The sequence below is a fragment of the Heliangelus exortis genome, chromosome 20, assembly GCF_036169615.1.
Source record: "Heliangelus exortis chromosome 20, bHelExo1.hap1, whole genome shotgun sequence".
NCBI lineage: Eukaryota > Metazoa > Chordata > Aves > Apodiformes > Trochilidae > Heliangelus > Heliangelus exortis.
The window spans coordinates 1,132,851-1,157,793 of NC_092441.1; the positions used below are offsets into that span (position 1 = coordinate 1,132,851).

At 65.0% G+C, this 24,943-nt stretch overlaps 2 protein-coding genes across 4 annotated transcripts in view; one reads left to right on the forward strand and one right to left on the reverse strand.

The window, feature by feature from the left end:
• On the forward strand, positions 1–24,417 carry BAHCC1 (BAH domain and coiled-coil containing 1). 3 transcript variants are annotated; one of them, XM_071764707.1, is made up of 27 exons: positions 1–113; positions 2,165–2,504; positions 9,147–9,326; positions 10,159–10,281; positions 10,716–12,371; positions 12,466–12,571; positions 12,670–12,878; positions 12,989–13,147; positions 13,574–13,785; positions 14,120–14,477; positions 14,559–15,200; positions 16,132–16,322; positions 16,461–16,597; positions 16,893–16,994; positions 17,971–18,085; positions 18,176–18,419; positions 18,688–18,852; positions 18,946–19,271; positions 19,530–19,637; positions 19,731–20,050; positions 20,264–20,339; positions 20,420–20,528; positions 20,618–20,740; positions 20,814–20,987; positions 21,267–22,426; positions 22,885–23,121; positions 23,225–24,417. In XM_071764707.1, exons 2-27 carry the CDS (start codon positions 2,324–2,326, stop codon positions 23,429–23,431), a joined length of 7,620 nt encoding a protein of 2,539 aa, XP_071620808.1. In that variant the 5' UTR covers positions 1–113; positions 2,165–2,323; the 3' UTR covers positions 23,432–24,417. The 3 variants fall into 3 exon arrangements, with proteins under 3 accessions (XP_071620808.1, XP_071620809.1, XP_071620810.1); XM_071764708.1 differs by lacking the exon at positions 16,893–16,994; XM_071764709.1 differs by lacking the exons at positions 1–113; positions 2,165–2,504 and having other exon boundaries at positions 9,204–9,326; positions 10,159–10,285.
• Positions 1–24,943, reverse strand: part of SLC38A10 (solute carrier family 38 member 10) — an 82,076-nt gene that overhangs the window by 37,075 nt on the left and 20,058 nt on the right. The window lies entirely within an intron of this gene.

Genomic DNA, 24,943 nt, shown 5'->3' on the forward strand with positions numbered 1-24,943 from the left:
CCCACCCCCCCCCCCTCCGGTTCCCTTTGCTGCAGGAGCAGCCGGTGCATGGGCAGTGCACGGGCACCGGCAGGAGCACGCTGCGCACCCGGCGGGACCGCAGCACCCCTCCGGTAAGTGACTGCGAGCGCGCCGCTGGGCTGCGGGGCGGCGGGGCTTGGGGGGGTGATTGTAATTTTTTTTATTTTTTTTTTTTTATTATTATCATTATTTTTATTTTTTCCGCTTTGGTATTATTCTTTTTTGGTTGCTTTTTTTTTTTTTTTTTTTTTTTTTTTTGTCTTTTTTGCATTGATTTGTTGGCATTAAAATAATAACATTTTCGTGATTTTTATTTTTTTTTTTTTTTGGTTTAAGATATTTTTCTATGAATTTTTGGGCGTTAAGATATTTCTCGCGTTATCTTTTCCGCGATAAAATACCTTTCTGCATATAATTTTTACGTCAAAACATTATTCTTTTTAGCCTTAAAAACCTCCGCCGAAAAATTTTGTGCGCTAAGGGATTTTTTTTGCATCAAAACATTTTTTGCGTGAAAACATTTTTTTTGCATCAAAACATTTTTTTTCCATCGACTCTTCTCTGCGTGAATATTTTTTCCATCAATTGCTTCGGCCTTAAATTAATTCCCTTTGAATTTTTTTTTTACATTAAACCTTTTTGCTTTAGATTAACTCCCCTTATTTATTTTTCTGCGCTGAACATTTTTCGAGTTAAATTAACAGCCCTTAAATTTTATTTTTGCACAAAAGCTTTTCTTGCTTTAAATTAACACCCCATATAATTTTCCCTTGAATCTCTTTTTCTTAAAATATTTCCCCTTAAAATTCTTAGCCTTCTATTTTTCCTCCCTTTGAAAAAGAAAGAAAAAACATCGCCGTTTCCACCATCCTTTTCTCCGATTTTTACTTACAAAACCCTTATTTTTGGGGGGTCGAGCGTGCGTGTCCCCCTCCCCTCGACCCCCACCATCCTCCCGCGCTGGCTCCGCGCAGCCCCGGCCCTGGGGGGGTCGGGGGCCCCCGTCCGCGCTCGCTGTTCCGCGCCCCTTTGTTCGCCGCGGGCCCGGCCCGGCCCCGGCCGCCGCCGCCGCCGCTCTCCCCGCCGGATCGGGCCCACCGGCCCCGCCGCTCCCGAGAACAATGCCCGGGTGGGCCGGGGCCGGGCACCGGGGGGCAACCGGGGCCGGGCAAGCCGGGATGGGGGGAAGCGTGGAGAGAAGGGTCCGTGCACGGGCAACCGGAGCTGTGCGAACCGGGGAGGGCGGCGGGAAGCGGGGCCCGAGCAACCGGGAAGACAACGGGGAAGCGGGGCCGGTGCAGCGCGGAGGCCGGGAGAGGAAGGGCAGCGGGGAAACACGCTTGGAGCATCGGGGGGAAATCGGGGTTGGACGGAGCCCGAGCTGCCGGGAAAAGCCGGGCCCGTGCACCGGGGAGAGAGGAAAAGAAGGGCCCGAGCGGCGGGGAGCGGAGGGCAGCCGGGGCCGAGCCCCGGGAGGGACCGTGAACAGGGGAAACAGGGGACCGTGAACTGGGGGTACTGGGGAAACTGGGGGGAGCTTGCTCCAGGGATGGTAAGGAAACCGGGAACCGTGCCCGGGAGGTACCGGAGAAATCGGGGGTCTGTGCACAGGCGTTACTGGGAACCACGAGCCCGGGGGTACTGGGGAAATCGCGGGGGGCTGTGCTCCGGGGATGGCTGCGGAACCGGGAACCGTGTACAGGATATTGTGGAGAAAAGGGGGGCTGTGTACTGGGGAAACTGAGACTCAGGGACTGGGAAAACTGGGGCGCATGCACTGGGGGTACTGGGAAAACTGGGGCTCGGGTACTGGGAAAACTGGAGGGGGGCTGTGCTCCGGGGATGGGGAAAGTGGGGACTGTGTACAGGGGTTGCTGGAGAAAAAAGGAAGCGTTTACTGGGGATCTGGGCACTGGGGTTACTGGGGAAACTGGAGACTGTGAACCGGGAGAAATGGGGGTTACTCTAGGGATGGTGGGAAAACCGGGCCCAAGCACTGGGGGTTACTGGAAAAAAAGGGGTCTGTTTGCTGGGTGTACTGGGGAGATGGGGAGCTGTGTATGGGGGTCCTGGGGTCACGGGAGGGGCATCACCCCCCGGCCTGGCCATGCTCTCACCTTCTCCTTTCTTTCCCTTGCCCCAGGAACGGAGGATGAGCCGGGAGCTCCGGTGCAGGGAGCGGCACGCCGCCACCGAACCCGTCCCGCCGCGGCGCTGAGGACCACCGGCAGTGCCGAGGAGCCCCGTCGGGGTCCCGCCCTGCCCCCCGCGGGCAGCACGCGGGCGGGTGGGTGCCCCCGGCATGGAGGGCCGTGACTTTGCACCCCCGCCACCGCGGCTGCTGTCGGAGCGGGGCACCCTGGGCCACCGGCACGGCGCGGGGCGCGTGGCGGCTTCGGCACACGGTGCCGCCGTGCAGCCCCCCGGACACTTCCAGCCCACCAAGTATTTCCCCGCACCCATCTCCATGGCCACGCACACAGGTCAGAGGGGCTGGGGGGGAATGGCGGCGGTGAGGGGCGGGCGGGGGTCCAGCACACCGGGGGCTCGGCCTCTCCTTTTGTGGCGAGCCCGGCTGTCACCGCGTCAGGGGGCTTCGGGGGGTGGGTGTTGGGGGGATCGTGGGTATTTCCCCGCTCTGCTGGTGCGACCCCGGGGCTGTGCCGGCACCATCATGGTGCCCGGACAGGGAAGCGCTTTCTGGGCAAACAAGGAGGCCGTTATGTGCAGGGCCGGTGCCGCGGTGCCGGGGCGAGGCCGCGGCGGGTCCGGCAAACCCCGGCTCTATGTCAAGCGCCTGAGTGTCAGGGTGAGAAGGGGTTTGCGAGGTGCGTGCGTGCGTGTGTGTGTGCGTGTGTGTCTGTGTGTGTGTGTCCCCTTGCAGCTGGTGTCCTTGTCCGGAGACGGGACAAAAGCGCGGCGTGGTGCGGCCAGCCGTGCCGACTCTGGGCTGAGGAGCTCCGGATCCGGTCGCTCCGCCGGCATCCATGGCGCACGCTGCCCGCTCGGCTTTGTCCGCGGCAGCGAGTGCGGGCTGAGCCCCGGCGGGGGTAAAGCGGGGTGCAGGCTGCCCAAAGTTGGGGTGCTTAGTATGGGGGGGAAGAGGGGGTCCTGGGGGTGTAGCGGGCAGCAGGCAGGGTGCAGGCAGCGGGGAGTTGGTGGTCTGTGGCTGAGCTCTTGGGGCACGGAGGTGCGGTGGGAGCAGGGCTGGATCCGGTGTGCCGGCTCGGTGCTGCCTGGGCCCCCCCCGTTTCCCGCCGGCACAGGCGGTTTTCTCGCGGCAGCACGGCGGCAGCGCCGGTTATTGTCGCCGCCTTGATGAGCTGTGAATACTAATAAAATTATATCTGCTTTAATGGGATTACAATTAGTGCGTGGATTAGGGCGGGGGGCACGGCCGGGCCGGTGCGGGGGGGTGACAGCAGCGAGGGGGCTCCTGGAAGGAGGTGGAAAGTGGGGGGCACCGGGGGGTGCAGGGAGGCGGCGCCGGATCGGGCCCACGGCCGGGGCGGTTTCGCTTTGTGCTGGCACCCGAACCCCCAGGACCACCGCTGAGCCCCCCAAGAACACTGCCAGGCTGGGGGGGGGTCATCCCCACTTTCCCCCTGCTTTGGGCTGTGGGGGAGTGAATAAGGGTCGATGCTTGTCCCCGGGGTGGGGGACCAGGATGGAGGCTTGGCTCCTCTCAGCTGGCAGTGGCCATGGGAAGGGGGAGAATCTCAGGGGGACCCCCACGCTGGGGTGCTGCTGGCTTCCCTCTGGCTTCTTGCTGTGTCCCTGTGGTGGTGGCCGGACCCTTGCGCCTGCCGGGGCCTGGGCGACACATGGGAGCCCGAATGCAACGGAGGTTGTTAAAATAACATGGATCAGGCTAAAAATACCCCGGCAGAAACTCGCCTTAAAAAAAAAAAAAAAAAAAAAAAAAAAAAAAAAAAAAAAAAAAAAAAAAAAAAAAAAAGGAGAAGCCAAACCCAACAACAGAAAGAGCTAAAAATATTCCCAGCTTTGGCAGGGCCGGCACAGCCAGAGCCCTTCCCGGCGAACCGTGCTCAGAGCCTCCCGCCCGGCTGGGAACATCGCTCAAGCAAATAAAAATGATAATTTGGTTCCTGGTGTGGTGCCGGGGCCGGCGGGAGGGGGGTCCCCAGGCCCAGCACCCCAATGTCCCCCGCGGCGTGGCCGTGCCACCGGGCTGGCAGCCGTGGCAGCGCGTGGAGCGGTAATTAACGCCGATGATTGATAATTACCCCACCCAGCAAATAAAGGCGGGCAGCGGTTTGCCGGGCGGCCGTGGCGAGGCCGACGCGGCACGCGGCAGCCCGGGGCACCCAAGAAAAGGGTGGTCCGGCCACGCTCCCCCAAATGGCTCCTGGTGGTGGATGGACTACACCTCCCAGGAGCCTTTGCCGGGGGCCGGAGGCCACCCTGGGAAGGGGAGATAAAAACTGTTTAGTTTGATTTTATTAAAGCCATAATTCAGGGCCACGCGGTTATTGCAAACAAATGCTTCGGGTTGCGCCGGGGTTTGGCACTGGGACCGTGCAAATGACGGCGTGAGACAGTGCCGCAGCCCTGCCCGGTGCCGGGGGGGGGACGGGGACCCTCGGAGTGCAGCCCCTGTAACCCCATCATGGTGCTGCTGGTGGCACAGCCCATCTGGGTGCTGTGGTCCCACCACCCCAACACCCAGAGAGGCCGAAGGTCCCAATATCCCCCCCCGAGCTGAGAGGTGAGAAACCGTCTGAGCCCAGGATGATGATGGGGCCTCGATTCCTTTACCCTTTTGATGTTTTTATGGACTATTTCGGAGTTGAGGTCATGCTGGGCTGTTCATCACCACGGCAGAGCCCTCGGTGTATGTCGGTGTGTAACGGTGCTGGGGGGCTTGCACCGGGCTTTGCCAGGACCACCGTGGCAGTGCTGGGGGGCTGCTTGGCTGTGCCGGTTTGCGCGTCCTGGTGCCGGTTTGTGTCCTGGTGTGGTTGTGCATCCCAGTTCGTGTGAACGTGTGGCCGTGGTGTCTGGCCTGCTCCCACAGCTGTCCCCCTCCCCGGATTGAGTTGCCAGGCGGGTGCTGCACGGTTCGGGGACATCGGGGGGCAGGTGGGGACAGTGGTCCCCAGCCGGGGTGGTGACGCAGGGCCAGCTGCCAGCGCTCCACGTTGCAGCTTCCTCATTAGTGACTGAAGCCAGGGGCTGGTGAGGGGCTGGGGGGCTGCGGCACAGCCCCGGCATGGGGGCCCAGCTGTGATTTAAAAAGTAGGTGTTAAAGTTAAAACTGATTTGGGGATGAACTCATCTGCTCCCCATCAGCTGCTTTCTGCTGGGGTGGGGCACGTGTGTCCAGGGGACACGGGAGCCCCTCGTCCCTTGGGATCACCCTGCAGCCGTCTCGTCTGTTCGGGAGTAGCCCGATCTGTGTGGAAATGCCACTGCACACCAGCAGCTGCCACGAGTCCCGGGCACCCTTGGTAAATGTGTTGGTGGCCCCAAACTGGGAAGCTCTGGGACCCCTGGGCCTGGAGCATCCCTGTCCCACCCCCCAACTGCAGCTGGTTGGTCTTGTGGCCCCGATAGCGGCAATCTGCAGCAGGCTGGTGGGGAATTACAGTGGAAAACAAAAATAGCAGGACTTGGTGATTCGGTGACTGCAGCGATTCACACGGGCTGCACACACACACACACACACACACACACACACACACACACACACACACACACCCGCCACCACCACCCCCCAAGCAGTAAATAAACACTCGCCCCATAATCTCATTCTTGGAGTTCTTCTTTATCCGCCCCGTAAAGCGAAACAGATGGGCACAGCACGGCCCTGCCTGCCCCTCTGCACCCGCTGCCTGCACCCCGTTCCTGTTCCCTCCCTTCCTATCCCCTCCCTGCCCACCCCCTGCCCCACAGCATCACCCCAGAGCAAGATCCAGCCTTGCTGGGTCCCCCAGCTGTGGAGGGAAGGTGGGGATGAGCCCTCAGCCCTTCAGGGGTCATCCAGACCCCTGTGAGTGCAGTGCTTCTCAGGGGGTCACCGGGGCGGTGGGGTCACTGCAAGCTCTCAAGTTTTTGGGGGTTCCTGTGGAAGGGGAGAGCACGTGCTTGGCCACCCCATGCCACTGGGCCCCTACAAGGTGGGACAGAAGGACCCGTGGAGCTCTCCCTGGCTTCCCCCCGAAACCGCCTCTGGGCTTTGCAACTTGCGTGTGCAAGTTGTGCAAGTGGCGTGCACCGAGCAGCACATGCCAGCTGTGCAAGGAGCACGCACAGAGTGATGAACATGAGCCCCGCGAGCCCCGTGCAAGCAGCACGCACGGCCCTGGTGAGCGTGCGAGCGCGCAGCGTGCAAATTTGCGGTGGCACGGACCCCCGGCAAGCGTGCAGCGTGTGGCCCCGGAGTGTGCAAGTGTGCTCAGCCCCTCGCCCCCCCCCCACGTCCCCTCGAAGGCCGCCAGCTTGCAAGTGGCACTTAGCACGGCGCGGCTGCCGTGTGATTACCCATCGGATAACGTTTTAATTGCGCTGCTGGCACTCCGTCAAGCTCGTTTGAGCGGCGTTTCGATACCGCCACGTTTATTTAGTGCCATAACAATATGGATTAATCTTAAATTATAACACCGGGGAAATTATATTACATTTATTTCCTATTTGCCAAATATTTAAAGGGGACGTGTGGGTTGCAAAGCGCGTGGAGGGTTTTGGAGGGGGCGGGGGAGAGCAGGGGAGTGGCGGCTCCTCAGGACTGGGGGGACACAGCGCGGGGGGTCCCTGCCAGCTCCCGGCGTCACCGTGTGCGGCCCCGCCAGGAATGTTCCAGCCCCAAAATAGCCAAGGGAGTAACTCAACCCTATGCACGTCCCCCCTGACACTACCATGACTGGGACTGGGGCACCACCCCCCTCTTCCAAACGGAGCCCCAAAATCCCAAGGTGCAGCCCTCACCCTCCAGATCAGGAGGGGGTGACAGCATTGGAGAGGGTGCCTGGGACCCCCGCCGTTTCCCAGCAGTGCTGCCCTGGGGACCTTGCTACTGGCCCCCAGTCCAGTGACCCCCCTGTGGGGCTGCACCCCCCCTGTCCCTGCTTGCTGGTGGGGGAAACTTTCCCTCTTCCCGGCACATTCCTGTCTGTGCAGCACTCAGCACAGGGGCAAAGAGTGGCTTGGGGTGTGGGGGGAAACACCCCTTGCTGCCTCCCACCAAGTCCCAGCTGCGTCCTTCCCTAGTGCTGCCACTGGGGTTGTGCTGAGACTGGACATGCTCATCACATGTGTGACTCTCTGTGGATTTGGGGCCAAAAAGCCCCTGGCTGTGATTTGCTAATGGGGAGGAACAGTTTCGGTTCCCTCTTAACCCTTTCCTGCCTCACCTGGGGGGTCCCAGTGCCACCAGCACAAAACGTGAGTTTTGGCACACCTCCTCCCCTGCCTCAGTTTCCCTGCCTGGCCACACCCCAGGGTCTGTCTTGGTATCTGTGGTGTCACCGGGGTCATGGTGGGGGTGGTCAGGGCCGGCCAGCTGTGGCCATGCTGAAGTTCCCAGTGTGGGTATGAGGTGTGAAGCCCCCACATAGCCCAGGGCTCGCAGCTATAGCTGGGCCACCTTCCCTACTATGCTGGCACCCAACAGGGGGGATTTTCCTGCTGGCTGCGCACTGCTGGAGCTGGGGGTGACTCACGGTGCTGACCACGGGGATCTGGGCCAGGGAGTTCCCGCTGACACTGCTGGGGGGGCCAGGGTGGGACCCTCAGCCCACCTGCCCCGTGCTGGCAGCTGATCCCACATCTGCACTGCTGGGTGCTCGTGTGATGAGTTGCGTGCGGTCTCAGGGACCCTTTCCTGTACTTGCTGGCAGTGATGAGGGGGAGCAGAGCTGGGGAGGAGGGGGGGGAGCCTCTCTGGCTGTGCCCTGTGCCGAGCCGTGCCGTGCTGTGCCGTGTGAGGGGCTCCGGGGGTGGGAGCGGTGTTGTTGGCCGCAGGGTCAGTGTGTGCCGGGGGACCCGGCAGTGCCAGGGGCCGTGAGTCAGCTGTGGGGGTGTGGGGAGCCGCGGCCCCCCTGGGATACCCCGCGCCAGCCCGGCCCCCACTGCCACCCAGGCGGGGGGGGGGGAATATTTTTACAGGCTGTTTCACAGCTTCCAGAAAAGGCTCGTTCTGGAAACCTAGGCTCCCTGCCCGGCACGCTGCCGGCCCCACGCCCCGCCATGGGGTCCCCCGGCACGGCGGGGCCGGGGCGGTTGCCCACGGGCACGGTTCCTGTGGGACGCGTCGGCGGGGCCCGGCCGCCCGGCGGGACGTGCCCACCGCCCCGGTACCGGTCCGGGGGCCGCCGTGTCCGGTACCGGTTCCCAGGGTGGTGGTCGGGGTGCGGCCGTGCCCCCCCTGGCCCGGCCGGCGCAGGAAGGAGCGGGGCTGCCCGAAACCACATCCCGACACTCATCCCCCAGGCATCCCGGGGGGATTAGCCGGGGAGCGTGGGCCGGCTTAGAGCAGAGCACTGCTTCCTGCCCCGGGCGGGATGACCGCCAGCCCGGCCTCCCGCGCACCGCCCCGAGCCGTGCCGAGCCGTGCCGGGCCATACTCAGCAGTGCCGAGCTGCGCTAAGCCATGCTGAGCAGTGTTACACGGTGCTGAGCTATGGTGTGGCGTGTCAAGCCGTGCTGAGCAGTGCTGTGTCACCTCGAGCCGTGCTGAGCCGTGCTGAGCCGTGCCATAGCCCGTGTCAGCACACGCATGGACTCTGGAGCAGAGGCACAGAGTGGGGGGCAGACTGAGCTCCCCCCACAGCTCAGGTGGTTCCACCATCCCCTCGTGGCCAGGCCCTGGTGGGCAGCTCTGGGTTAGGTCTCCCCAGGGGGTGTCAGGGGTCCCTGGGCTGCAGGGGAGGCTGCACGTGGGTGCAGGGAAAGCGCAGGGCAGGGGGGCAGCCAAATGTGCTCAGCATGCTCACGAATGTGGTTCAGACTGGTGGGACTGGGGAAATGTGGGGGGGGGGCATGCAGGAGGACACGTGTGATCATGGCAGGGACACGCGTGCACAAGCAACATTCGCACACGAGCGTGCCCAGCAAGTTGGGGGGTTGTGGGTAGCCCCCCTTGACTCTCTCCTCTCCCCCCACAGCTGGCAGCAGCCTGATGGGGAGTGCTCCCACCTCCTCCTTCATGGGGGGCTTCCTGAGCAGCAGTCTGGGCTCGGGGGGCCCCAGCCACCCTGCCGGCCCCACCGCCTCCCCCCCAGAGCCCGCATTCCGCGCACCCCACTCCAGCACCTCCCAGATCTGGTTCTCACACTCCCACGAAGGTGAGCAGGTGCCAGGGAAAGGATGGAGGGGGGGCAGCACCCCTGGGGGGGGTTCCCATGGGGTGGCCAGGGGTTCCCTGCAGTGCCGGTGGGTGACAGAGACCCCAGGGTGGTCGTGGCACGTGTTTGGCACGCAGTGAGCTTTGTGGGTGACAGTGGAGGGGCACAGATGGCAGCCTGCACCACACAGCCCCTGGGGCATCCGTGGGGACAGGGCTCAGTCCCCCACAAGTAGGACTAATGGCCAGGAGGGCTCACGCTGTGCTGCAGCCCCCCCACCCCATATCTCAACCTGGGCTGCGACTGGGCCAGTTCACATCACTGAGCCAGGAACCGGTACCGCTGTGCTGGGTCAGGCTGCAGTGTGGTGGTAGCCCTGGTTAAACAGACCCCCCCACAGTGAGATTAGGGGGGCTCTCCCCAGCCCAGCACTGCCCCCCAGCCCCTCCAGTGTCCTCGTCCTCCCAGGTCGGGGCGGTGGTTCTGGCGTGGGGCCCTGGCAGCCAGCCCAGCTGGTAGTTTGACCAGCTGCCAGTTGGCTCCCGGCGTGCAGGAGGGTCCGGGGGGGGGACACACAGGTAGTGCCACTGACCGACAGCCCACTGGAGAGCAAGGGCCGTGCCGAGCCACTGCTGACACGAGTCTGGGGGGGTCTCAGCCCAGCAGCAGCTCCAGAAGAGTTTGGGGGGCCCCTAGCCCAGAGGACATGACCAGCTCCGGCAAAGTGTTTCAGCTTGGGGTGGGTTTTGGTGTGGTGTGTGCCATGGTATGGCACAGGGACGTTCAGAGGGGCTGCATGCTCCCTGGTCCCCCTGACCGCCGTGCCCCCCAGCCCCAGGGTATCCCCGCTTCTCTGGGAGCTTGGCCTCCACCTTCCTGCCCATGAGCCACCTGGACCACCATGGCAACAGCAACGTCCTCTACAGCCAGCACCGCTTCTACGACAGCCAGAAAGGCAGGTACCGGGGTCTTGGCACGGTGCCACCCCTGGGGGTGTCTGGGGTTCCCCGTGGGGGTACACACCCCCATCCAGGCATGGTGTGGGGGCTTGGTGCCTATTTCCATGCCAGGGGTCAAGATGGGGGTGCTCAGTGTCTGTCCCTGTGCCCAGGGTGAGGGTCCTGTGCCGGAGCAAGCGCTGGATCCCCCGGGGGGGTGTGGGTTGGTGGGCACCCAGCCCAGCGCCGCTCTTGCTTTTCACAATATTGTGGCGGGAGCTTAATAGGGAACATTGTTTGGGTGGGAAACAGAGCTAATTAGTCCGTGCCTTCCCCCTGCGCTCGTTAGCGGGGACTCGTGGCACTGGCACAGCCGCGGTGGTGGTCACCCGGCCCGCGGTGTCGTTGGGCAGGGGTCCGCGGGGGGCTCACCCTTTGCCATCCCCTCCAGATAACTTCTACCTGCGCAACCTTCCCGCCCAGCCCGCCCTGCTCCCCACCGGCCACGGCTTCCCCGGCATCGCCCGCGCCGCCCCCGGGCCCCCCGCCAGCTCCTGCAGCCGGGAGCAGCGGGATGCTGGGGGACCCCTGCCCAAGACCCCCAAGGACTACGAACGCTTCCTGGCGGGCAAGGAGAAGGTGGGCAAAGGGGGGGACCCCAAGGAGCGACCGCACGAGGACGACCCGAAGGAGCGGCACAAGGCGGTGCTGCCGGTGCCGCCGGAGGGACACTGCAAGGAGGGGCTGCCCCCCCGGGGGTCTGCCGAGGGTCGCCCCAAGCACTTGGCCTCCTGCCTGCTGGGTGCCAAGGGGCTGGACGGTGACGCCGGCCGTGCCGTCCTGCCCAGCTGTGCCGGCAGCGCCCTGCCCCGCGCCGGTCGCTGCAGCGCCAAGGAACCGTGCCGGGGCGAGCGGGAGCCGGGGGGGCCAGAAGTGACCCCCCAACCCTACGGCGAGTGCCTGGAGCGGCGGCAGATGCTGCACCACGCCGTCTCCTATGCCGTGCCCGCTGGACCGGCACCCCTGGGCCCCGCTGCTGGCTCCTTCCCCTGCCTGCAGCTCCACGCCGGTGCCGAGGTGCTGTGCCCACTGCCGGAGCCGAAGCTGAGCGGGGCCACGCTGGTGCCCTCGGTGGGGCACCTGACGGACAAGAGCCGCTCCTTCCAGGAGCCTGCCGAGGGCAAGGAGCGGCACGCTGAGGTGGGGGCCGAGCCCCCGGCCGCTTACGGTGGCCACTTCCACCACCCGCTGAAGGCAGAGGGCCCGGCGGAGCGGCGGCTGGACTGGGGGGGTCCCGGCACCCGTCTGAAGGGGCTGGAGTACCTGGGTGGGGGGTCAACCGAGGGTCCCCCCTTTGCCAGCCGGGCTCCGGCGCCCAAGGGTGCTCTGGACAAGGGCTACTTCGAGGTGCCACCAGCGCCCAACTGCTCACGGGTCGGCCCCTCCTGCTGCACTTTAGAGAAGGGTCCCCCCAAAGACACCCCCTCCGGTGGCTCCCAGAAGGTGGCACGGATCCGGCACCAGCAGCACCCCGAGGTGGAGGCGGCCGGCGCCGAGGGCAAGCGCAAACCCCTGGAGCTGAGCACCTTGGGCTATGGGGGGCCCCCCCTGCCCCCTTGGGGGGTGCAGGGCCAGGGGCCCCCCTTAAGCGTGGCAGAGGAGAGGAAGGGGCCATACCTGGACCCCTTCGGTGCCGGTCTGCAGCCGGCGACATTGATACCCCAAGGTCCAGTGTTGGGCCAGGAGGTGCCGGCGGCCACCGACGAGGTGTCGGCCATGAAGAACCTTCTGAAGTACAGCAACCAGGCACTGCTGGGGGGGCAGAAGGGCCCCCCCTTCGTGGGGCTGGGGGGGGTGAAGGGCAGCTGCGCCCACCAGGACTCCAAATTCCCTTCGGGAAAAGGACAACCGGAGCTGGAGCGGCCGGACTGTGCCCGTGGCCGGGAGCACGAGGGGTTGGGCACCGGTGAGGGCGAGGTGCGGCAACCGCCCGTGGGCATCGCGGTGGCCGTGGCGCGGCAGAAGGACACGCTGGGACGTCCCGAAAACTACGGTGGCAGCAGCGGTGGGTCAGGGCGGCCGGGACGAGCGGCTCCTGGAATCAAAGGTAAGGAGCTGGGTGAGGGGGTTCCTGAGTGGGGAGGTGGCGGTCGGGGGCTTGGTGGTGCCACACTGATAGCTCTGTCCTGTCCCTGGCACAGCGGGCACCGCGCGGCCCATGCACCTGATGGAGCTGGAGGCAGAGGAGGAGCGGGGACGGCTCTGCGAGGAGCGCCTGGGGCTGCCGGGGAGAGACATCCTGCTCCAGTGAGTTGAGGGGCTTGGGGGTCCCGGCTGGGGGGGGTCCCTGCCCACCAGGGCTGTCCCATACTTCGTGTGTGTCCCTTCCCCTGCTCTTCTCGCAGGGACAACAAGGACCTGGTGGAGTTTGCCCGAATGCATCCATCAGGGGGGTGTCCCGGGGAGCTGACCCCCCACCTGATGATGGCTGGGGGCTCGTCGCTGCCAGCAGGGCAGCTCGGGGGGGACCCCGCTGCCCACCCCCACCCCGCACACCCGCACTGGCTGCCCCGCACCCGCAGCCCCTCCATCTGGATGGGGGGACACTCCTACGGTCAGTGCTGACAGCAGGGAGGGAGGGAGGGCTGCTGGCCCCCCATGCACTTAGCAGTGGGGGGCTGCCCCCTAACGCCAATGCTGACAGCCCCCCCCCTGGCCCCGCAGGCATCGGCCACCCCGCACTGCACCAGAACCTGCCGCCCGCCTTCCCCCCCTCCATGCCCAGCACCATGCAGCCCGTCTTCCCCCTCTCCCAGGACCCCCCTGCCCAGCTCGTCATCCTGCCCACAGAGCCCCCTGCCCACGGCACCCCCCACACGCTGGGTGAGCCTGGGGCAGGGGGATGGCTGCTGCAACCCCCTACCTGCCCGTGCTGGGGTGGTCTTGGGGGCACTACTGGGGGGGGCTGGGGAGTTGGAGATGGATAGGTGGAGTCCTTGGGGGTGCAGGGTGGGAGATGGGGTCCTTGTGGGTGTTTTTGAGGGTGTAGGGTGGGAGATAGGGGTCCCTGCAGATACTGGGGATGCAGGGATGAGATACGGGGGACTGTGAGGGATTCTGCTGGGGGTGCAGGTTGGAGATGGTGTCCTGGGTGGTGCAAATGTGGGAGATGGTATCTTCAGGGGTGCAGGGGTGGGAGCTGGGGCCCCTGGGGGTGCTCCCAGGATTGCAGGGCTGGGAGGAGGGTACTATTCGGGTCTGTGGAGTGACCCCAAGGTGGGTCCCCTGTTGACTCGCTGCCACTTCCAGCTGAGGTGATGGACCAGGCATCGCTGTGGCCCCCCATGTACCCAGGCCGGGGTCCCGGCGCCCACCTGCAGCACACGGGGCAGCTGCCCGTGTACCCCCGCTCCCAGTTCCTGCGGCAGCAAGAGCTCTATGCCCTGCAGCAGCAGCAGCAGCAGCAGCAGCAGCAACGGGCAGCCCAGGCCCTCGAGATCCAGCGCCAGGCACACGTCCAGGTGCCCATGGGACTGGGGGTGAACGGTGTGCAGTGGGATGTGGGGCTCGGGACCAGGGGGTGAGGGATTTGGGGCTGGGGTTGGGGTAGGATGTGGGGCTAGGTATGAGATGCAGGGCTGGATTGTGGTTGGGGTGTGGGGTAGGGATATGGGGTTGGGTGGGGGTGCAGGATGTGGGGCTGGGGTGTGAGGTGCTGCCATGTGAGCTGGGATGCTGGGGCCAAGCCGTTGGGCATGGGCTGTGCTGTGGGGCAGGGGCTGGGCTGTGGGGCTGTGCTGTGGGGCAGGGGCTGGGCTGTGGGGCTGCCATGTGCTGACCCTAGTGTCCCCACAGCGGAAGCCGGAGGAGCTGCCCCTGGAGCTGGAGGAGGGGGGTCCTGACAAGCCCCTCAAACCCTCCCACAAAGCAGTTGCCTTAAACCCCCCGGCCAAGGGCCTGTCCCCGGTGGCCCCTGGCCCCCCCAAGCTGTCCCCTTGCTGCCACTCCCCGGCCCTGCGCCCCCCGGCCAAGTGCCCCGTGGCCCTTCCTGCTGCCCCCTGTCCCTTCCCCGTCTGCCCCGCCACCAGCTCTGCCGTGGCCCCCCGCTCCCCCGCCGGCAGCCCCCTGCCCACCCCCAGCAAGGGCAGTGACAGCGAGGACGCACGGGGTGAGGGACAGCCACCCCGCCTCTACCCCAAGTCCCTGGAGCCAGGTAGGACCTGGGAGATTGAGGAGGGTGGCCTGGGTGGTCTCGGTGGGTCCCTGCTGAGCATCTCCCCCTTCTTCCCCACAGACCTGCCCCCCGGTTACAGCTTTCCCGCCGCCGGCATCGGCTTCTCGGAGGCTCATTCAGCCGAACCCGCCGACCCCGACACGCTGCACGCCGGCTCCCCCCCGGCTGAGCCCGAGCAGTCCCGCACCTTCAGCCCCACCACTGAGGGGCTGCGGGAGCCGGGGACCCCCCAGGAGCCCCCGGCTGAGAAGGCCATGGCTGAGGGTCCTGGGGTGCTGCTGCACCGGCACCACTTGCTCCTGGCCCCGGGACTACCTCCGGCTGCAGAGGACACCGAGGAGCAACCACCAGAGCTGAGCCCCCTGGAGCAGCAGCATCCACTGCCTGCAGCAGGGGCTTCTCCACTGCCCCCCGCCCCGGAGGAGGAAGAGGAGGAGGGCGAGAGCGAAGTCTCCGAGCTGGAGGGCAGCTGCGAGGAGGAGGATGGCGATGCTGGGCGGCCGGGCTGCCCGGGTGGGCTGGATGCCCTGATCGCTGCTGGCATCGACCTGGGGGAGCTGCCAGCGCTGGAGTCACCTGGGGAGCCACCCCCTGCCCCTCCATCGCCTGCCCCCCACCCCTCAGGGATCCCCGGCATCGCCCTGCTCAGCGAGCTCGCTGACCTGGAGCTGCGCCGGCGCCGCTGCGACCTGGCCATGGAGGGTGAGTGGACCCCAGGACCCCAACTCCCCTTGGTGCCCCCTACCCCTGGTGTCCTGACATCCCCTACACCCTTGTGCCTCTCGTTCTGTGGTTCTGTGCCCCGGTGCTGCCTGCAGTGCTGTGGGTGCTGTGGGCAGTGTCCAGCTCTGGCATCAGCTGCCTGCATGCCGGCAGGGTGGGGGGGGCTGCAGGGGCAGTTTTGGTGCAAGGGCTGCACGAGCATTCACCTCGCTCCGGAGGCTCCGCTGCATGTGCAGGGCAGCACACGTGTTGTGGCGTGTGGGTGGCACAGGGTTACACGTATGTTCCATGTTCAGGGTTACACGTGTGCTGGCAGTGCAGGGCTCTGTGCCTGTCTGCAGCGCGTGGCTGCCTGTGAGCCGGTGCTGCGGGGCCGAGGTGTGATGTGGTGCTGGTGACGTGTTGTGGCACTGGTGACACGTTGTGGTGCCCCCCAGTCAGGCCTCTCTCGCAGCCCGGGGCTCTGCTCCAGCACTGGCTCCGGGCAGGCGCTGGGATTCCCTCCCGGCTCAGCTTCCCCAGGGAATCCCGGAGGCCCTGTCGGGGGAAGGCTGTGTCCGTCCATCCGTCCGTCTGTCCTGGCGTGTGCCCAACGCCGCGGCAGCCGCGTGGCGCAGGGCAGGCGTGTGGCAATGGCGGGTCCGTGATGCTGTGAGGAGGGGGGTGGCCGTGGGGCCCCCGTCCCCACTGCTCACCCCACAGCAGGGGGGTGGGAGGACGTGTCACCGCCTTGGCTCTGCTTGCTAATGACATCATCGCTGGCTGATGACCTCATCGCTGGCTGATAACACACACCCGGCCCCACCAACACCCCTTCCCTGACCCCACGGCCACCCCGTGGCACCCCACAGTGTGACCCATCCCTGGCGTGTCCCGTCCCCACTGACCCCCTGCCTGTACTGATCCACAGGGCAGGACGAACCCGAGGACCTCCTGGCCTTCAACCTGCAGAACCTGGCCACGGTAGCAGCCGCCTGGTCGCTGGTGGAAGCAGCGGGGCGGGAGAGCAGCCCCCCAGCCCTCAGCCCCCTGCCCGCCTCCCCCCCGCCCCGCACCCGTGTCCCCCGGCGCAAGTACACCTGGACACCCAAGACCAAGGCTGTGAGTGTCTGCTTGCCCGCAGACGGGGGGTGATGAGTTGTGCCCGGTCTCAGCCTTGAGGGTGGGGTGGGCTGAGGCTTCCGGTGCCGTGAGCTGCACACCCCCCCTCCAACCTCTGTCCCCATCCGTGTCCCCTAGGTTTGTCCCCTGAAGGCGGCCATCGAGCAGCTCAACACGCAGGAGGTGGAGGTGCGGATGCGGCTGGCTGAGCTCCAGCGCCGCTACAAGGAGAAGCAGCGGGAGCTGGTGAAGCTGCAGAGGCGCCACGACCACGAGTACGTCCCTGTCCCTGTCCCTGTCCCTGTCCCCGTCCCCATCCCTGTCCCTGTCCCTGTCCCCATCCCTGTCCCTGTCCCCATCCCTGTCCCTGTCCCCATCCCTGTCCCCATCCCCGTCAGGTCCCAAGGCTGGGTGGTCTAGGGGGTGGCAGCCTGTGGGGAAGCCAAGGAGTGCTGACAGCAATGCTGGTCATCAGTGCAATGAGTTTGTGCCGGTGCTCAGCCCAGCTGGGTGCAGGAGCCCCAGCTGCATGGCTCAGGGTGTCCCCCCCGCGTCTCGCCACGGCTGCAGGCGTGATGAGAGCTGCCGGAGCCCGGCGCGGCGTGGGCCGGGGCGGCCGAGGAAGCGCAAACACTCCAGCACGTTGGGCAGGGCTGACAGCCGCAAGGTCAAGTGAGTGACCGGCGCCACGTGTCCCCAGGGACTGGGGGGGTTTGTCCAGACACCCCCGTGGCGCAGTGACGGTGCTGGGGGGGCCGCTCCGGTGCATCCCCTATGGCGTTTTGGGGCTCTCCTGCTCTTGACCTGCTTGCGGGGAGGGGGCTTGGTGGCGCTATGTGTGTTCCCCTTGCTGGCTCCGTGTCCCCCCCCTTGCTGGCACTGTGTCCCCCCTCTTGCTGGCACTGTGTCCCCCCCTCGCTGGCATACAACCCGCTCTCTCTGTGCCGTACCAACCCATCGGTCACGCCGCGGCAGCATTCGGCGCTGCCGGCGCTTTATTATTCCCCATTAGCTGCCGTCCCCCCACTCCCGGGCCAGGATAATTGTCCTTCTCTGCTACAAATTGCCTCTCCCGACAGACCCATTTGCATAAATCCTCCGAGCGAGGCCAAACACGCGTGTGCACGCACAGGGCCCCCCCCTCAGCACCCCCCAGCTCGGTCATAACAGTTAAATCTGCACTAAATGGTTCCTTCAATTAAGACGGAGGGGAAGGGGGGAAAAAAAAAAATTAATCTCCAGGTTTTATGTCGCAAAACATTAGTGAGAGAGTGAAGGTTATGGGGAGGGGGGAGGAGGGGGAGTGGGGGCTGGCAGCTGGGGATGTGGTATCAATCCAGAGGTGCAGGATCAGTCTGGGAGTGCTGGATCCACCACAGGGGGTTCCAGATTTATCTGGGGGGCACAGAATCCATCCAGGGGTGCTGGATCCTTCCCAGAGGGGTCAGGATTCATCAAGGGGTGCAGTATCTATCCCATGGGGGTCCACCCAAGGGGTGCAGGATGCATCAGGGAGCTCTGGGTCCATTGAGGTGTTCAGGATCCATCCTGCCAGGAGTGCTGGGTCCACTGGGAGTGTGTCGGGTCCCTCAGGGGGTGGCAGCCCATGGGGATCCATTGGCACTGTGCCCCCCCTGCTCCCCACCAGGGCGGTGAAGACCAGCCTGTCCCTGCTGTGTGCCGAGCTGCGGGGGGACCCTGAGCACAAGAAGAAGAGGAGCAAGCTGGCTGAGGCAGCATTTGGTGGTCTTAAGGGCTCCTCGGTGAGTTTGGGACCCTCTGCCAGCGACCACCACCCCAGGGCCAGGGGAGGGGTCCTGAGCTCCCCCCGAGCCTCCCTGTGCCCCCCCCAGGAGAAGGTGCGGTGCAAGAAGAGCGGGTCGCAGGGCAAGCTGGCCTGCAAGGTGGCCCACAAGGTGGCCCAGCTGAAGCAGAAGGTGAAGAGCAAAGGACTCCCTGCTGGCATCAGCCCCTTCCGACGGAAAGACCCCAACCCCAGTGGCCGCATCCAGAAGAAGCTGTCACGGCCCAAGAGCTCCAAGGCCAACAAGTACCAACCACAGGACCCTGACCCCCGGCAGCTGGGGGGCTTCAAAGGCAAGGCTGGTGTGGGGCTTGGGGCTCTGCTTAGGGATGGAGTTTGGGATCTGGTGTGTGAATAGAAGGGCTGGCATGGGGTGGAGGGGTCCAGCATAGGGCTGGAGGGTGCCAGGGGGTCAAGACAGGGGTTGGCTTGCACCAGAGGGTCCCTTGGTACCCCAGCCCACACCGTCCTGTCTTGGAGGGGGAAGCAGCACATCCCCAAGCGTGGTGGGGTGCAGGGGCCACCCCAGGGTTCCCTCACGGCTGCCCCCTCCTCTGGCAGATGAACCTGATGGGGACATGGACAGCGAGGAGGGTGAGGAGGGGCCAGGTCTGTCCCTGCTGCCTCCGGTGCCGGTGGCTGTGCTGGGACCCTCCCCGTCCTCTGTGGTGAAGATGGAGGCCAACGAGAAGGCCAAGAAGAAGAAGGAGAGGCAGGGACTGCTCGGTAACGGGGACGCTGGGGGGACACGGGAGATGCCGGATGGGCTCCCGGGGTGTCCCCTGAGCCCCACATGTGTGTGTCCCCACGTCCCCTCAGGTCCCTGCCGCCTGGGCAGCCCCGAGGGGGAGGTGAAGATCAAGCGGCGGCCGGTGAAGCCGGGGACGGGCAAACTGGAGAAGGTGCCCACGCGGAGGAAGACAAGCGGCTGCCCAGAGGGTGGCAAGAAGAAGCTGAAGGCCAAGGGCAAGGAGAGCCTCCGGCCACCAGCACCCAGTGGTCCCAGCACCCCCGGCCCCCCTGGTGGGCTCTTTTCCTCCCCAGACCCCCGGCACTGCGGGCCAAGGGAGGAGGGGGCTCGGCTGGCCAGCGAGAGGCTGAAGAAGGCGACACGCAAGAGCAAGGTGCTGCAGGCAGCCCTGAGGGTGAGTGGGGGGCACAGGGGGGGGCTGGGGGTGGCACTGAGGGCGGCAGGAGCTGGGGAATCCAATGGGACTGTAGGGATGGGGACCGTGGGGTGCAGAGGGATGGGTGCTGGCTCTGCCCAGGCTGTGGGTACTGAGGGGAGGCGGGGGGTCATCAAGGCACACGCTGGAGGTGCTGGAGTCGTTGGGGGGCTCGGGTGGGCTGTGGTCACTGCAGAGGGGGTCACCAGCCAGCTCTGACACCCCCTCCTCCCACAGCGGAAGAATGGGGCCCTCTCACTCACCCTCTCCCCTCGGAGTGCCAAGACCATCCTGAGCAAGGGCAAGAAGTTGGCCAAAGTGAAGAGCAAAGTGGCCAGCAAGCAGGTGAGAGGCCCGGGGGGGGCCAAACCCCCACCTTGGCACTTTGACCCCCTCCCACGTTCCCCCCCACTCACCTTGAGCCCCCTTCTCCTGCAGTGCAAGGGCCGGGCAGTCAGCAAGCTGCTGGAGAGCTTCGCCGTGGAGGATGACTTTGATTTCGACGACAACAGCAGCTTCTCGGAGGAGGAAGAGGAGGAAGAAGAGGAGGAAGAGGAGGAAGAAGAGGAGGAGGAGGAGGAAGAGGAGGCAGGGGGCTGCCTGGCAGGGGGGGCTGGGCGGGGGGGTCGCCGCTCCCCCCTGCCCCACGCCTGTGCCATCCAGAAGGAGGATCTGCGGGATGGGCTGCACGTCCTCATCCCCAAGGAGGACAGTCTGCTCTACGCCGGCAGCGTCCGCTCCGTCCAGCCCCCCGACATGTGAGAGGGGGGCACAGGGGGCTCTGATGGGCTGGGGGGCTGGGCAGGGGTTCCTGCTGTGGGGCAGGGGACTGGGATGGGGGTCTCTGCCATGGGTGGGGGACCCTGCTGTGGGTGCATGGGTCCCTGCTATGGGTGCGGGGCTGAGGCGGGGGTCTCTGCCACGGTAGGGTGCTGGGGCACTGAGCCCCCTCCTCTGTGCCCCCTCCCCAGTTACAGCATCATCATCGAGGGTGAGCGGGGCAACCGGCAGCGGATCTACTCCCAGGAACAGCTGCTGCAGGAGGCGGTGAGCAGGCTGGGGGGATCCAAGGGGGGGCCCCGAGGGGGTCTCCGTGCCCTACCAAACCCAGCACGTGTTCCCAGCAGGTCCTGGACGTGAGGCCGCAGTCACGCCGCAGCCTTCCCCCCGGCACCCGCGTCTGCGCCTACTGGAGCCAGAAATCCCGGTGCCTCTATCCTGGGAACGTGGTACGAGGTGAGGAGGGGGCTGGGGGGGCAGCTAGGGGGGGTGCGAGGGGGGTGGGTTGAGGACCACAGCCCCACAGCCCCTTCCCTGTGCCGCAGGTTCGTCCAGTGACGAGGAGGAGGAGGACCCCGAGGCAGTGACCGTGGAGTTTGATGATGGGGACATGGGGCACATCGCGGTCTCCAACATCCGCCTGCTGCCCCCCGACTTCAAGATCCAGTGTAAGTGGGGTGGGGGGCTGTGGGGGGTCGGGGGGGGAGCAGGGCTGGCCCTGACCCCCTGCTCTGGCTGTAGGCACCGAGCCCTCCCCAGCGCTGCTGGTCTCCAGCTCCTGCCGGCGGACGAAGCGATCGTGTGGTGATGGGACCCCCTCTGGGGAGCTGCCCCCCAGCCTCTGCCCAGACCCCCGGGACAGCCCCCAGCCCCCCCGCAGCCTGGGCAGGAAGGCAGCTGGCAAGGAGAAGAGTGGTACGTGGTGGGGAAGCCCCTGGGGGGGCCAGTGTGGGTGTGAGGGATGCAGGGGGGTGGGGATGATAGAGGCAGGGATACAGGCAGGGAAAGGGGGTGCAGGGGTTGGAGCAGGGTACAGCTGGATGCAGGGAAGAGTCCAGGGCTGAGGGCAAGGAGTGAAAAGAGAAGGCAGCTGAGGCCGCAGGGAGGGATGGGGCAGCCCCAGAGCATCCCTCTGCCTGTCTGTCCGTCCTCCCTGGCAGCCCCCAGCCCCTCCTGACCCCCATCTCCCCCCAGGCAAAGCCGCAGAGGTGCTGTCGGGCAGCAAAGCACCAGGGCTGAGCGAGCCCTTCCCGGGCCGGCGCGGGGGCCCAGTGCTGAGCTGGTCAGCCGTGGCGCAGGCCAAGCGGAAGGCGTCGAGCAAAAGCACGGCCGTGCTCCAGAACCTCTTCCAGGTCAACGGCAGCGCCAAGAAGCTGCGGGCCAAGGAGGCCACCATCTTCCCCGTCCATCATCACCACCACCACCACCACCTTGCCACCCCCGTCTTCGGCAACGGCTTCGGAGCCGACTCCTTCAGCCGCATCGCCAGCTCCTACGCCTCCTTCGGGGCCGGGGCCGGGCTGGTGCTGCCGGCGGCCCAGAAACTCCTGCGGTCCAAAAAAGCCGAGAGGTTGGAGGCAGAAATGGGCAAAAGCGGCCGGAGGAAGGCTGGCAGCGAGTACCTGGTGAAGCTGGACCATGAAGGGGTGACATCCCCCAAGAACAAGAACTGCAAGGCCCTGCTGCTGGCCGAGAAGGACTTCGGGGCCAAGTTGGAGCGGCCGCTGTCCAGCCACGGCTACGGACACGCGGCGCTGGCCGGCAAGGATCGGAAGGGCCGGGCGCCCATGCACCAGCTGCCAGTGGGGCTGGCGCTGCGGAAATACTCCAGCCAGGCCGAGTTCAGCCTCAACTGCGACAGCGACTGTCACAGCTCCTACTCGGACATGGACGAGGACGAGGAGGCGGGCGGGCTGGGCACCGAGGTGCCCTCGCGCTTCATCACCCGCCTCTCGGTTTCCTCCTCGTCCTCTGGCTCTTCCACTTCCTCCAGCTCGGGCTCCGGCTCCACCTCCAGCCTCTGCTCCTCCGACAACGAGGATTCTTCCTACAGCTCGGAGGACGAGGACTCGGCGCTGCTGCTCCAGACCTGCCTCTCGCACCCGGTGCCGGCACTGCTGGCGCAGCCGGATGCCCTGCGCTCCAAGGGCGGCACCGCGCAGCGCTGCTTCCTCACCAAGGCCGCCGCCGCCGCCGGCCCCAAGGCCAAGCTCAAGCGCAGGGAGACCCTCAGCTTCTCCAAAGCCAAAGAGTTCTCCCGGAGGCAGCGCCTGCCCTCGGTGGAAAACCGGCCAAAGATCTCTGCCTTCCTGCCCGCCCGCCAGCTCTGGAGGTGGTCGGGGAACCCCACGCAGGTATGGATGGAGCTGGGCCCCGGAGCCCACCGCAGGCACCCACGTCTCAGCATGGCCGGGGGGGGGAAAGAGTGGACAGGGAGGATGAGTGAAGATGCAGGGTGCTGGGTGCATGCACGGGTGCATTGGTGCATAGGAGCTCAGGTGCATGGCAGAGTGCCTGTGAGCGTGAGGCTTGGTTGCATAGCTGCCAGCACATTCTGGTTGGAAAAGACCTTCAAGATGATCAAGTCCAACCAGTATGGGTGTATGGCAAGGTGCAGAGGTGCACAGGAGTGTCTGGGCTACAGCTCAGGGTGCTGCTCGCACCAGCAGTGGCACTGGGTGCACTGGGGTGCACAGGGCTGGACGGGTGCGGCGGGGGCCATCCCACTCGGCTCAGTGCAGCTTTCCTGGGGGTCTCACCGGGCCGGATCTTTGGGTCTCCCCCTGATCCCCCCCCCGTTCCCCCTTGGCAGCGTCGGGGCATGAAGGGGAAGGCTCGGAAGCTGTTCTACAAGGCGATCGTGCGGGGCAAGGAGACGCTGCGTGTGGGGGACTGCGCCGTCTTCCTCTCCGCGGGGAGGCCCAACCTGCCCTACATCGGCCGCATCGAGAGCATGTGGGAGTCCTGGGGCAGCAACATGGTGGTCAAGGTCAAGTGGTTCTATCACCCCGAGGAGACCAAGCTGGGCAAGCGGCAGAGCGACGGCAAGGTGAGGGGTGGGCTGGGGAGGGTGGGGTGGGAGGGGGGTGATGTGGCAGCGGAGGGGTTGCTGGTGACACTGTGGGGTGTGTGTGTGTGTCACCCCCCGGCAGAACGCCCTGTACCAGTCGTGCCATGAGGACGAGAACGACGTGCAGACCATCTCCCACAAGTGCCAGGTGGTGGGACGGGAGCACTACGAGCAGATGACCCGCAGCAAGAGGTACCAGGACCGCCAGGACCTCTACTACTTGGCAGGCACCTACGACCCCACCACCGGCCGGCTGGTGACTGCCGAGGGGGTGCCCATCCTCTGCTGACCCCCACCCCCGGGGACAAGGAGGGGGTGCCCATCCTCTGCTGACCCCCACCCCTGGGAATGGGGAGGGGGAGAAGGCCAGGCACACCCCCCCTGCCATGGGGCTCCTTCCTGGGGTTTATGCAAAGCCCTGGAGGAAGATGGAGAGGGGGGGGAGCACAGGGGGGGCTCCGCGGGGGGAGCCCCCCCGACAAGCCATACTTTCCCTAGTACCTCTGACTGTTTGCCAGCAGGTAAAGCAGAAATCAGGTGTGTTGTTCTATTTATTTTGCCTGTAAATATTGTATTTCTTCTGGGAAGTTTTATGGAAAACAAAGAGAAACCAACAACAAAAAAAAAAAAAAAGAAAAAAAAAGAAAAAAAAACACAAAACAAACAACAACAAAAAAATAATAATAATATGGGTCTGGGAGTGGGGGGGTTCGGGGGGTGGGGTCGCGTTTCCGTTTCAGTGCACTGTGTCCCCCAGCCTGGCTGGGACGAGGACGGGGGGGGGCTGTATATAGGGGGGGAGGTGGCGGCAGGGTGGGGGGCTCGGCCCCGGCACTCTCGGGCACGGGGAGGGGGGGGGCTGGTGGGGCGGACTCCCCTCTCCCTCCCCGGGGGTCCTGGTTCCCTCCCCCCCCCTCGGGGGTCCCGGCCCCAGTGCAATAGCGGGGTGGCCGCAGTGGCGGGGGGACGCTGGCCCGTCCCGCCCAGCCCTGCCCGCGCTGTAAATGTGTACAGGGGCTTTTCCAGTGTAAACACTAAAAACAAAACAAACCACCCAAAAAAAAAAAAAAAAAAAAAAAAAAAAAAAAAAAAACAAAAAAAGCGCAGACAAAAAAAAAAAAAAAAAGGACAATAAAAAATAAAAAAATTTAAAAAGGGAAAAAAAAAAGGATTAAAAACACAAAGGTTTTATGAACAGCAAACTCTATGTAAAGGCCTTTTAGTATGGAACTTTTTTATTGATAACTTGGCTTATGAATAAATATATGAACCGTTGCTGGCGCCGGCTCTGCGCGTGGCTCTGCCTCAGTTTCCCTCCTGGTGCGGCCGGACTCTTCATCCCCCGGGGGGGAGGAGGAGGAGGGAGGGAAGGAGGTAGGGGCTGCAGGAAGGGGAGGGAGGCTGCGGGAGGCGGGAGGAGGATGCAGGCGGGATGCAGGAAGCTGCAGGAAAGGGGGATGCAGGGGGGTGCAAGCAAGGGGGGCAGGCAGGGAGGGGGCAGGGAGGCAGGGGGCAGAGGGGGGTGCATGCAGGAGGTTGCAGGCAGGGGGGGTGCATTTGGGGGGGGAGCGGGCAGGGGGGTTGCATTGAGGGGGTGCGGGCAGGGGGGTGCATTGGGGGGTGCGGGCAGGGGGTGCATTGGGGGGTGCATTGGGGGGTTGCGGGCAGCAGGAAGGGGGGGGGGGGACGAGCGCTCCGCCCCCACGTGGGGACAGAAAAGCAGCAGGCGGAGCTCGCACGCCATTGGTCAATCAGCATCCAGTCAGAGAGCGCCGAGGTGCTGCTCCGGGCGTTGATTGGC

Bases quoted from the DNA above. Each gene is read 5' to 3' on its own strand.
- BAHCC1 (XM_071764707.1), top strand. From the start codon at position 2,324: ATGGAGGGCCGTGACTTTGCACCCCCGCCACCGCGGCTGCTGTCGGAG. The intron at 15,201-16,131 runs GTGAGTGGACCC...ACTGATCCACAG, and splicing joins CTGCGACCTGGCCATGGAGG to GGCAGGACGAACCCGAGGAC. The intron at 19,272-19,529 runs GTGAGTGGGGGG...CTCCTCCCACAG, and splicing joins TGCTGCAGGCAGCCCTGAGG to CGGAAGAATGGGGCCCTCTC.